The sequence below is a fragment of the Astyanax mexicanus genome, chromosome 19 (genome assembly GCF_023375975.1).
Source record: "Astyanax mexicanus isolate ESR-SI-001 chromosome 19, AstMex3_surface, whole genome shotgun sequence".
In the NCBI taxonomy this organism is placed as follows: Eukaryota; Metazoa; Chordata; class Actinopteri; order Characiformes; family Acestrorhamphidae; genus Astyanax; species Astyanax mexicanus.
The window spans coordinates 29,029,666-29,042,376 of record NC_064426.1 but is presented as its reverse complement, the minus strand read 5'-3'; the positions used below and the strand labels follow the sequence as shown (position 1 = coordinate 29,042,376).

The window sequence follows — 12,711 nt, the reverse complement described above, 5'->3', positions numbered from 1 at the left end:
GGAGTCAGCTTAAATCAGGACTGGTTTTGCATTCACGCCTATAGCACAGTTGAACCGGAGAGGGCGCTACAGAGGTGGAAATGACCAAAATAAAAGCCTTTTCAAAGATTAGGAAATGTTCATAAAAATTTTAAGCAGGACTGGTATGTTTCATTACATTAAAAGAACACAGATATTCAGATATTAATAGATATCTGAAATATGGTTTAGTGTTTAGTGGCTCTTTGATTTAATTGAATTTAACTTTTTAATTCCCTTCAAGTTATAAATGCTTCGCTGCATAAAAAAAATAGCCTTGAATGTATTACCAAGTAAAAATGAAGCTTAATCGATTTATTGATTGAATTTACAATGTAGTTAAAAAAGAAATGTCCATGTTTTCTCTCCACAGACACATGTTGAACGTGACATGGGAGCACACAGACTTCTCCTTCAACAGTGATGGATATCTGGTGAACCCGGCCATGATCATCATCACACTGGACCGGGAGAGGCAGTGGGACAAGGTGAGCTTTAGAATACTTTCAAATACTGAATATACTGTACTTTATTTATTATTATGTACTGTAGCATATTGTATACTATACTATCTATACTATCTGCTTTTAGTTACAGAGCAGCAGTGAGCTGGAATTCACTACAGGAAACTTTTCCTATTTTTTAAATAGTTTTGTACTGTTGCTTTTTAAAACTATTTAGATGTTCTTTTATTATTGTTACTATTATTATATTTATTTATTATTATTGTTATTATTATTATTATATTTTTTATACTTTTATCTTTTATTCACTGTTATTTTAAAATAGTTACATTTAGTTATTATTTTATTTGTCATGTCAATCCCTGTTTTTGTAAATGCTCGGCTACATTGAAAATAAGGGTTGCCCTCAATGTACTTCTGAGTCAAAATAAAGGTTAATTGATTGATTGATTGTATATGTATACCAGTGGTGTGCAGTTAGGCCCTTCTAGGCGAGAGTGGATGTTGCAGAAGTGGTACCCACTATATTAACTGCACACCACTGATGTATACTAGTGTGTTGTCAAAACCATGAAGGCTTATATGATGAGTTCATGTACTCATGGCTCAGATCGAGCTTTTTAGCAACACAGTCTCTTTCAGTATGTGAGCAATTATTAAGCTATTGTAGATGTTGGGTATTCTATCTGAAGGTTGGGCTTGTGTAATTGTTGGGTGGTGGATGTGGAGCAGGTTAAATCAGGGCTCAGTCTGTGAGGTGTCGATATGCAGGACAGCCTCCTCGTTGCTGTGAAGTGGGGGAGGGAGGGCGCCATGAAAAATGGAACAAAGCCCTCAGATGAGAAATGTGTCGTAATGATTTCGATACATGGACTGAATACAGAACCTGACACACAGGTCAGCCCGAGTCTCACTCACACAACAAATGATTATTATTACCACCCAGACAGTGTGAGCAGATTATCAGATTTCTGCATGGTTGTGTACTTCGGAAATTATAGCTTTGGGAGCTGTTTGGATTCTGTTCCCATTTTATTTTTCAATTTTAATAAACTGACAATTTATTAATTTAACAATACTTACAATAAAAAAATAGTAATAAATGAAAACGACTGTGTGAAATGACTAGAGCACTGCCCCACCCGCTCCTCCCCAGAAACGAGGCTCACTTGGGTTGCCAGTTATGGCTGGGCAGATGCAAATCAAAATATATTTTTAATTGAATCAAATATTCGACAAAAGGGGTAGTCAAAATGAGCAAGCAATGTTAACACCGGTAAACAGCAGCAGAAGAGAGTAAACATATCAGAGTCATAATACAGTCCAGGGCTCATACACAGAAAGGCATTATCAGAGGGCAGGCAAAAATACAAAAATAATGTCTATAAATACAAAAATAATGTCAGGCACAAGAGAGAGTTAATACAGGCAGGGAAAATGCAATGTAAGAGGATAAACCATCAATACTCAGTGGTGAGTCACTTCAGTTTGAACTGAGTGGGTATATATAGTGTGTGTAACAGGTGAAATCAATATTCAGGTGATTGGCCTTTGGGTAGTGCCATGTGCATTGTCATATGATCATGAATGGGAGTGATGTCAGTGTGTAGTGCATTCTGGCTACTGTAGTATGGAAACTGGAGATCGCAGGTAGAGCTGAGTGTGGGCATTGGGTGTGACAGATTGACACACAGTGGCAAACGACAACGAGTCTTACTCTGTAGCTGATCAGTGTATATATCTATATGTATACATTTAAAAATGTATTCAAATGTCTGTATCTACTGTCCTATTGGTGGGAGTAAATTACCCAGCTATGGTTAATGAACCTTACTGAAGCTCAGTGATTACCTGTTCAGCAGAAAAATAGCCAGCTCACCCATTTCCATGGCTGCAGCACTATGTCTATAGCTGGCAACCCTGAGAGTGGAAATGCAACTGGGGAAATGGCAGATAGTCGGGCAGATTCTGAGGCTAAAACCCAAACAGAGTACAGTGACGTACCACACAATTCCAATAAGAAAATACTAACTAAAGCTTTGCTGACAAGAGCTAGAAAATATAATCCTTAATGGTATTTTAAAACAACTTAAAGCAACGTATATATTGACCTTATTTTTTTATGACAGCATAGCATGAACAAGCATTAACAAAACTTTCATTCTTAAAAAAAAAAAGATTTTATTTCAAAGTTAAACAAGGGCTGGATGTTAATCTACACAGATTTCTCTCCTGAAAACTGTTCATTTGGGTGAATAAACCGCTTCCGTTTATTTACAGTGAGCTTAGATTTTCAATATTTTTCTGAGTGTGAGTTTTCAGTGAAGTTCCTTTCTCCAGCACTAAGGCTGGGTGCAGCAGCAACAGCATTAGCATTAGCCCATAACCGCAGCGATATCTGGGCATAAATGCCGCCTGATAGCCCTAGACTGAGGAACCCTATCAGCTAGCGGTTCGTCCCACGTAGCTTGTTTTAACATGGCAAACTCGCAGACTACAGTCTAATATACTCACCTCTGAATGGCGAAAGAGCTAGCGCTGCGCTGAGGTTAGCAGCTAATGTTGCTAATGCTGCTGCACCTAGCCTTAGTGCTGGAGAAACTTGACTGAAAACTCACCCTAATAACGCTGTACTTCAGCAGAGTGGCTTTACTGCTCTTTATTTCTTGACTGGTAGAATTCATACATAAGGTGCACAGGATTATAAGGCGCTCTGACAATCGATTTTTTGGGAAAATTAAAGTATTTTAAGTGCTCCTTATATGTAAAATATGATACAAACCCATATTACTCTCATATGAACCCAACGTGAGTGTGATTGATTAGGGAATGACCTTCCTTTAAAGGTGCACAAGAACACATTGTCACTGTCAAGCGAAAAGCTGGCATCTCAAATCTGGAAGTTTCTATTTCTGTATGTAATGTTCTCTTCATTTTATTATTTTGCCCTGGCTGTTTTTTTTAAAGATATCAGTCTGTCGCTGGTATGATTTAGTAATTTTTCAGCAGTAAAACATTCTTTTATTACAAGTAAACACCTCCAGACCGTTCCTCTCACCAAGTCCCTGATAAAAGTGAAGGCGTTTCGGCCGTGATTTATTCACCGTGGGCAAATCTATCCAACAAAATCTATTATTTTTGGTTTGGAGTCACATCTTTCAACCGCCTCAAACAGCCATCAAGTTGTTTGCTGTCAGTCTGTCATTGATAACTCTGGCCCAGGCTACTTTTCCTGTCACCTCTGAAGACTGACTCCCGCTGACAATCAGTGACAACCCCCAGCACTCCATCAATCTCTGCGTAACTCTTTAAAGCAAAACTCCAGAGCCGTGCTAATCTGTGCAGCTGATTACTGAATACAATACATCTGTCACTTTTCCTGTGTTCCATGAGAATACGTTTCCAGCTTTATTCAAATGCTTATTATTATATTATTTTGCCATTTCACCATTCCATTAATTAAATAAATTAGATGTACAAGTAAATGTATTTTTTTGTTTTTCTTTTCGAAGAAAAGGCAATTACAGAACTACTATAAAAAATTATTGAACACTAGAAATGTGTTCATCTTAGCAAAACACAATATGATTAGCACAATGTTTGTTCTTTAGGTATTGTATAAACCTTTCTACTTATTTCTGCTGAACAACTACATTTTTTGGCTAAATAAATTTGGCTGTTGGATGTTCAGCATCTCTCGTTTCGGGTTTGAAGCATTTTTGTTGAGCTGAGTGCATGACAAAGTAATCTGGAGGTACGCATATGTCAGGTTGAAAAAATACAGAAACGAGGTCGGAAAATGAAAGTCAACACAAGTAATGGATAACGCTTTATAAAAAAGTGGATAAACCAAACAACATTCAGCAAGGTGTGTGTAGAGTAAGGGTGCATATATAGTGCGGTGAACAGATGAATTCAGGTGATTGACTTCCTGGAGGTGCCGTGTGCAGGATCATGTGATCGCGTGATGGAATGATGTCAGTGTAAGGTGTTTTCTGGGTATTGTAGTCCGGGAGGCTGGAGATCGCAGGTAGAGCTGAGTGTGGGAGAAACAGGGGTGCCATCACCCTAAGAGTGATGAAGGGAAAGAGCGTCATCTACCCACCCAGAGAGACCAAGACCAATTGTGCTCTCTCAGGGCTCTGGCAGCTGACGGCAAGCTGCATGACAGGGATTCAAACCCTGTCATGCAGGCTTTTTTGTGGTATACTGGAGGTGACATCCTACCTACTGCTTTTTCGTTACATTCAGTTGATGCAAACTTGAGACAATCTCTTAAGGTCAAACCAAATCTTGGTTCTTTGGTCTGGACTGTGGTTTACGGCTGGTTTCACACCTTTTATTTTGGTTTGGATCAAAATGAAAAGCTCTAAAGTATTTTTTTATGTGGTCTTACCACTTGGTACCAGTTTAGACTTTAGAAAAATGGACTCGAGTCGAGTCGAGGCGAGCGATGGCTCTCTGGCAGATCCATGACTTTCTCAGTCTTCATTCCTGCCGTGTCGCTGGGGGCAGAGTCCGGTCTCTGGACTCATTGTCTCAGACTCTTTTGGGAGATGTACAGCTCTCTGTATCTCTGTGGAACATCTATCTCCCGGTGCGCCGGCCTTCCCAACGTCGCCTCGCTCCGCACTCTCCTCCCGCTGCAGAGGGAATTTATTAGGCAGGTAAATCACCGGATAACTCTTTTCAAAAGCGGTGTGGCTGACAGCTGACGATGACTCGTTTTTCATAACTGCGTCAGCAGCGTCGCTCAATGACACCTCTTTTCCAAAAAGACGGCGAAGCAACCTCGGGCACACGGAGCGAATATTAAACAGAGACAGACAGACAGATGAGAGCGGCAGAGGGAGAACGAGCGTAAGACTGGAAGGCTGCTCCCATTTCACGCTTTCCGTTTTGATTTAAAGCTGTAAAAAGCAGCACGTCTTAATCTGCATTTCTGCCTCTCTTTCAGAGAACTGGAGCACGGACTGGACAGAAGGGAGCCTTTGATTTATGAAACAGTGGAGTAGTTGTGAACCGACAATCTACGATCCTAAACCGCAGTGTTTCTTACTTTTACTGTGACTTTTATTTGATTGCAGACAGCATGGAGACAACGTGTTTCATGTTTTGTCTGGTTAAATTCGTTTAATTTATTAATATACAGGGGTTGGACAATGAAACTGAAACACCTGGTTTTAGACCACAATAATTTATTGTGGTGACAGACAGTTCTGGTGGAAACAGGAGAGTTGAGGTGCACATTGAATTCTGACGTGATTTGAGCAGCCGTGGTTTTATGTTTTTTGGATATAATCTGGGTTAGCACCCGAACATCCTTTCAGAAAGCTTCCTCTTACAGCGTCCACAGTTAATCCTGTTGTGGTTCGTTCTTTTTGATGATGTGCTGACATTACCCTGGATACTGTGGCTCTTTATACATCATAAAGACTTGCTGTCTTGGTCACAGATGCGCCAGCAAGACGTGTACCAACAATTTGTCCTCTTTTGAGCTCTTACCCTGCTAATTGAACCTTCACACTCTGACTTATTGGTGCGTTTAGTAGCTCCTGCATTTTCACTCGTTGTTGTGTTTTACATGGATCTCCGTGGAAACGCGTGCCCAAAGTGTAATTGTAATTATGGTGCGTGGCAGTGGACAAATAGCTATTTTATTAAACACGAGGAGACTACACTCAGAGATTCGGACCCAGACAGAATTAAAATTACCGAACAACCACGAAGATTGGTGAAAAACAGTAGGAAATTTTGCCTGTAATTTTCTCAAAAGATAACTGAGAAAAACATGTACATCCAGGATAGGGCTTGACTCATGCTTATGCATACTTATTACACCTTATAATGCATTTAAAAGACATTCTAAACTATACAAATGTATTCATAAAATTCTTAAAACTCTTTCTTTGCGTTATTTGAGGTTTAAAAGCTCTGCATAGTTTTTGTTATTTTCAGTAATTTCTCATTTTCTGCAAATAAATGCTCTTAATATATTTAGAGCAATATTTTATTAGTTTATAGAACAAAACATCAATGTTCATTTTACTCAAACATATATCTATAAATAGTAAATTTAGAGAAACTGATTTAGAAACGGAAGTGGTCTCTTCATTTTTTTCAGAGCTGTATATATATATATTTTTTTTTTTTCGGGGTTTGTATAAAGCACCAGCATTTCATGTGGGGCTTTAATCACTGACAGATGGACGGAGAGTTTAGTTTCAAGAAGGAGAAAAAACTGTGCAGACAAAAGATTTGTCCAATATCCGTTTTCTGATACATTCTCTGAAGGCGAGAAACTCAATTACGGTTTTCTCCAACATGACAAATCCCACTGCCTTTGTGAGAAAACATTGCTTTCAACTTTCAAATATCCATTTTTGTGACTGTTGTCAAGCGAGAAACACCAGCCCGCTCTACAGGAGCCGCCTGAATCTTCTGTGTCTGTTGATTAAAAAAAAATTCCCCACAGCAGAAACCTATTTTGAGACAAAACGAAACAAACAAACTTATTCTGCTATTTTTAAAGATGACGCTGGCTAAGCGTGGTGCAGATAAGCAGTGCGTGTTGCTGCTGAGGGCTTTTTGATAGCGCTGCCCTGCAGGCGACCTTAGCAGCTTAATTCTGCCGGCAGTGCGGACGCTAACAAGCCACAGGGCGCAGATCTGTTTCATCTGAGCGCATTCGGATGAGATTTGGGCTCCTGAGCTCTGAGACAAGACCCATAAGCTGCTCTGAGCTAAACAAGCAGATAAATCAATACACAAGAAATCTCAGGCTGGATAGATCTTTTAGTGTAGTGCAGGAAGTGATGTTTGGGCTGTTTCCTGTTTGACAGGTGATTGACAGGTTCAACATTTTAAAACTGATCCATTTAACTCATGCAGTGAACACACACACAGACACAGTGATAAATATGGTGAGTACACATGCCCAGAATTGGGGTTAAAGAAGAACTCTGATGTAAAATGGACTTTTGGTGTAGTAAAACATGATAAAAAGTACTTACATTTGATGAATAGCACACCTCCGTTCTCCCACAGCGTTCCGAGATTCAGAAATTTCAACAGTTTGTCATAAACCCTTCAGACTGGGTGACACGGGGCATAATTTGCCCTGATAAATTGTTTTTTACACGGTTATCAAGCTCAAAGTAGCACCACACCTCCTTGCTAATGCTAGCTTCAGCTCTGAGCGCCATCATAACTGTACTGATAATGACATAGACATATATAAATACATAGAACCCGCATAGCCTGCCTCCTGGCACCAGCTGCTACGCTATGCAGAGTCTATGTATACATATGTTTATGTTATTATTCTAGCAAGGAGGTGTGGAGCAACTTTGAGCTGGATAACGGTGGAAAAAGCGATTTATCAGGGCAAATTATGCCCCGTGTCACCCAGTCTGAAGGGTGTTCGGACAAACTGTTAAAATGTATGGATCTCAGAATGCTGTGGGAGAACGGAAGTGTGCTATTCATTAAATGTAAATAAATTTTATTAAGTGTTACTACACCAAAAGTCCATTTTACTCGGCTCAAGTTTCAATTTCTAAAACCATGGGTATTGACCCCACAACCGTGTGATCAGTACCCAGGTTCTCTATCCACTGCTCCATTCATAACACATGCAGGTCCAAGGTCCGAGTAAAATACTAACCCATTAAACTCTGAACCATCAAATCAAGTGTGTGTTTTTTGAGGAATCCCTGAAAATCTCTATTTTTTATCTTGAAATTTTAATCTTCCAAAATGATCTTCGAAATTTGTATATATTTTTCAGTATTTGTATGGTGCATATACATGCAGGTGCATTTAAAAAATATCAGAATATCATTAAAAAGTTACTTTATTTCAGTAATTCAGTTTGAAATGTAAAACTCATATATTATATAGATGTATTACACAGAGTGATCTATTTTAAGCATTTATTTCTTTTATTGTTGATAAAAGAAATCACCCAAAAATCAGTGTCTCAGAAAATTAGAATATTTCATAAGACGAATTGGTACTTTTGGCAGTGTGGGCAGTGTGCCAAGTCCTGCTGGAAAATGAAATCTGCATCTCCATAAAAGTTGTCAGAGCCATGTCATCTGCTGGTGTTGGTTTGGTCCACTGTGTTATATTAACTTCAAAATCAGTGCAGTGTTTTCCCGCAAAATCTCACAGCACTTCATACTTCCCTTTGCTGACAACTTTTATGGAGATGCAGATTTAATTTTCCAGCAGGACTTGGCGCACTGCCCACACTGCCAAAAATATAGGCTTATATAATATAAAAATTTTCTGAGACACTGATTTTTGGGTTTTAATTGGCTGTAGGCCAAAATTAACAACATAAAATAAAATAAATAAATAATAATAATATATCAGTTTCACATTTTGAATTGAATTACTGAAATAAAGTAACTGTTCAATGATATTCTATTTTTTTATGCACTGGTGTAAAGATTTTTTTTGTTTTTTTCATCATGTTTTTTTCTTTTACGTAATTTTTTTATATATTCACACACTGGCATGCAATGAAATGCTCTACAAAAATGTCAATAATGACTTCATTGCCATATTTTCTGGGATAATATAGTGTGATATAGTGATATAGTCATATAGTGTCCAAACAAAAATAATGATTGTGTCAGGCCTACCTATAAACCTATGCTGTATGTACACACACACACAATCAAAAAACTGTTGTTGAACTCAAATTTTCAAAGGATTTTAATTTAAAAATACAGATACAGTATAATTGATTTGAATTATCCTTTCTGTCTAATTAGTTCCATTCTCTGGGTGTTTGTTGCATGTTTACCCTGGTTAGTGCTTTACATATTGATTAACCCTTGTGTGGTGTTCATATTTTTGTTACTCGTTTACTTTGTTACTTGTGTTTAATTCAGCAAAATTAAGCAATTTTACATTAAAATGCTTTACACATGCTTGCTTCACCTAAATTGCAAGCAATATAAACAGCTTACATGGTTAATATTTGCTCTTTACCTTTCTTATGTTACATTTCTTTTAAAAAGTGCTACTCTTTTTTTTATTAGTTTTTTAATAAAATGTAAAAGAAAATGAATTAAACTCAAGATGATGAGTAGAAAATGTGTTTAGTTTCAAATTTACAAATGAAGCAATGTTTATTAGCCCTTGGCCAAACATACTGTATGTAATATAAATGTGTGTATGTGTGTGTGTGGGGGGGGGGGGGGGTGTACAGTGTGTGTTTATCGAAAATGTGTTTTGATATATGTTTCTCACAAAAAATGAGCCAATGCCAATGAGTTTGAGTTAGAAAAAATATTTTTTTTAGTATCATTTGATGAAAAATGAAAACGGGTCCCACAGACCTGAACACCACACAAGGGTTAAAACATTGTGCCAATCGATGTGCGCTATTGTAATGTGTATTGTAATGTATTTGTAATGGGGAAACGTAATGAATACAATTATGCAGAAAATATTGCTTCATTAGCCTCAAAGTAATCTGCAGGCATGCGCTAAAAAAAGTGATGTACAGGGTTTTTCTTTAATGTTCTTCTGTGTCAATTAGTTTCTTGGATTAAATGAACAGAAGAGTCTCTCATTATTCATGATTTATTACACTATTTACAGTATTATAATCTTAATCTAAGTTTCTGAATCATTTTTAGAAAAAAAAAAAGAAAAGAAGTTAATGATGCCAGTGTAGTGTTTGCTTTAATCACTGCTTAAGAAGATGCGGCATCATTATTATGTTTATATTGAACGTTGTGAAACAGCAGCAGCAGCACATCAGCGTTTATCTCACTGCTCTTTGTTCTGACAGGGATGTACTGAAATAATAACAGATCCATTCGTTTGCCGTGTCATCACAACTGAAAGGAAATTAGGCGAGGAGGTTTAATTCCACGTGATGCGTATGGAATGGCTAAAGGGTAAACAGTCGCTAATTGAAGCAGATGGAGACAAAGAGATGGGTCTTATGCAGCCCGCGCTCGGCTCCACTACATAAAAAATCAGATCTTTAATTAGGATTCAATAGAGGAAATATACGTCTGAAAGTGGGAGCCTGCAGGGATGGTGCAGGTGGTGTGATCTGCACTTTTAACAACCGCCAGCTTGTGTTTACTCATAGCAATAAGGTGCGTCAGGGCGTCTCTGATACTGTTAAACTGATTATAGAAGAGTGACATTGACACTGATAAGCCAGATATCATGGGTAGGAGTAGAGTAGAATAGATTCTTGTGTCCCAGCTGAACTGCTTGCTTTTTTAGCACCAGGAGTATAAGGCATGAAGTTTAGCCAAAAGCAGTGTGTAAGACTGGTGGAGGAGAACATGCCAAGATGCATGAATTAACAAACTGTAATTAAACAATAGGGTTATTCCACCAAATATTGATTTCTGAACTCTTAAAACTTTATGAATATGAACTTTGCATTATTTGAGGTCTGAAAGTCAAGTCAAGTCAAGTAGTTTTATTGTCAATACTGCATATGTACAGGACATACAGAGAATTGAAATTACGTTACTCTCCTTCCCAATTTTACAGCAGGTACAGATAATAGATATAATAAAAGAAAGAATGGGAGACACTATGAGTACAATACAGCAGGGACACAATAGACATACATGAGACAAAAACAAGGTGCAGTAGTGGTGGGGGAGAAATAAGTAAAAAAAAAGAAATTGATATATAATATAAAAGAGTGTGAGACACTATATGTACAAAACAACAAGACACGATAAACATACGTAAGACGGAAGACAATAGTGTAATATTGATGGTGATTCAGATGGAATGACAGTATAAATAGTATATAACAGTAGTGCAAATATGGTATATAGCTTAAGGCTGGTAAAGTGAATGAGTGCGTAAAGTTCTTAAAGTTCACAGTTTTTGGGGAATTAAAGTGAGTATTGACAGTGTTGTTTAGTGCGAGTCCGTTGGAAAGGGTCCAGTACTTTGTGTATTGTAGTGCAGAGTTCAGTACTGTATTGGTGGGGGGGTGGGGGGTCAGGATGCTGAGGGAGTGTGTGCTGGGGGCAGGATTGGGATGGGGGGTAGAGCAGGAAGAGAGTTCAGCATCCTCACAGCCTGATGGATGGGGCTGTCTCGCAGTCTGCTGGTCCTCTGCAATAAAGCTCTGCATCTTTATTTGTTATTTCAGCCATTTCTCATTTTCTGCAAATAAATGCTCTACAAGACACTATTTGTGGGACAAATGTTGTCTGTAGTTTATAGAATAAAACAGAAATGTTTATCTTATTGTAAATAAGAAGTTGTTTTTAATGATTTGCCTGGTAAAATAAAGGTTTAAAGAAAAAAGAAATAAAATAACATTTTACTCAAACATATACCTATAAATAGCAAAATCAGAGAAACTGACTCAGAAACTGAAGTGGTCTTTTCATTTTTTTCCAGAGCTGTATGTCTCTTACTGCCTTCTTTTGCTTCTTTCACTGTGAAAAGATAGCTCAGCACTGTAGACCTAAAAGGAGGTGGAGCTGATCTGAACTGCTGAACTGCTGCAAAGTATCCAGACCTCCGTATCATTAAATGTGCTTGAGTTTATATTTGGACATTTTTCACCCCTGTAGTTGGTTTCTATTGTCTCAGTTTAGTTCCTTTACTTAGCGTTTTCCCTTTTGGTTTGGCTTGTTTTCACACAGTCGCAAACAAAAATGCACCAAAATACACGCCAACAAACCGCATGAGCTCATGTCTCCTCTGATTGGTCAGAGCTGTCTGGTGAGGAAGCAAGAAATTCTGTATATATATAGTTGTGCAGTGTGAAGCTTTTTTCACACTGAATGCAGAAAATTTGCTGCTGCTCTTTCAAACACAGTTTTTTTCAATGGGCATCCACGTAGTTGTTCTGCTCAGCAGATTTGTTGTGTGTTTCATGTGAAAAAAAGTTTATCATAAAGAAGCAACAGAGACAGTGTTTGTTCTTAGCAATTGTAGGTAATTATCTGGGTAATATATCAGGTTAAACTGCACCTGAACAGCTTTTTATCTCAAATATGAGTATTACTGTAGATTTGATAGTTGGCTCAGACCGAGACTGGATCGCATTCTCACCACAAACTGACCAATTTTAAAGTTTGCTGAGAGCCAGAGTGAGACCACCTCCACCTCACCACCCAAGTGTGATTGAGTCCATTTTAACCGGACCAAAAAGTGCTCTCCACACCCTTAGTGGTTAACTTTTAAAAATGAACTTTAAAGATATGAAGATGTT

At 38.0% G+C, this 12,711-nt stretch overlaps 1 protein-coding gene across 1 annotated transcript in view; it reads left to right on the top strand.

Annotated features, from left to right (window-relative positions):
- The window catches only part of grin2ca (glutamate receptor, ionotropic, N-methyl D-aspartate 2Ca), a 136,795-nt gene that overhangs the window by 87,776 nt on the left and 36,308 nt on the right, over positions 1-12,711 (top strand). The window contains exon 5 of the mRNA XM_022673735.2: positions 392-506. Coding sequence (XP_022529456.2) covers positions 392-506 — 115 coding nt within the window. The remainder of the gene's footprint in view (positions 1-391; positions 507-12,711) is intronic.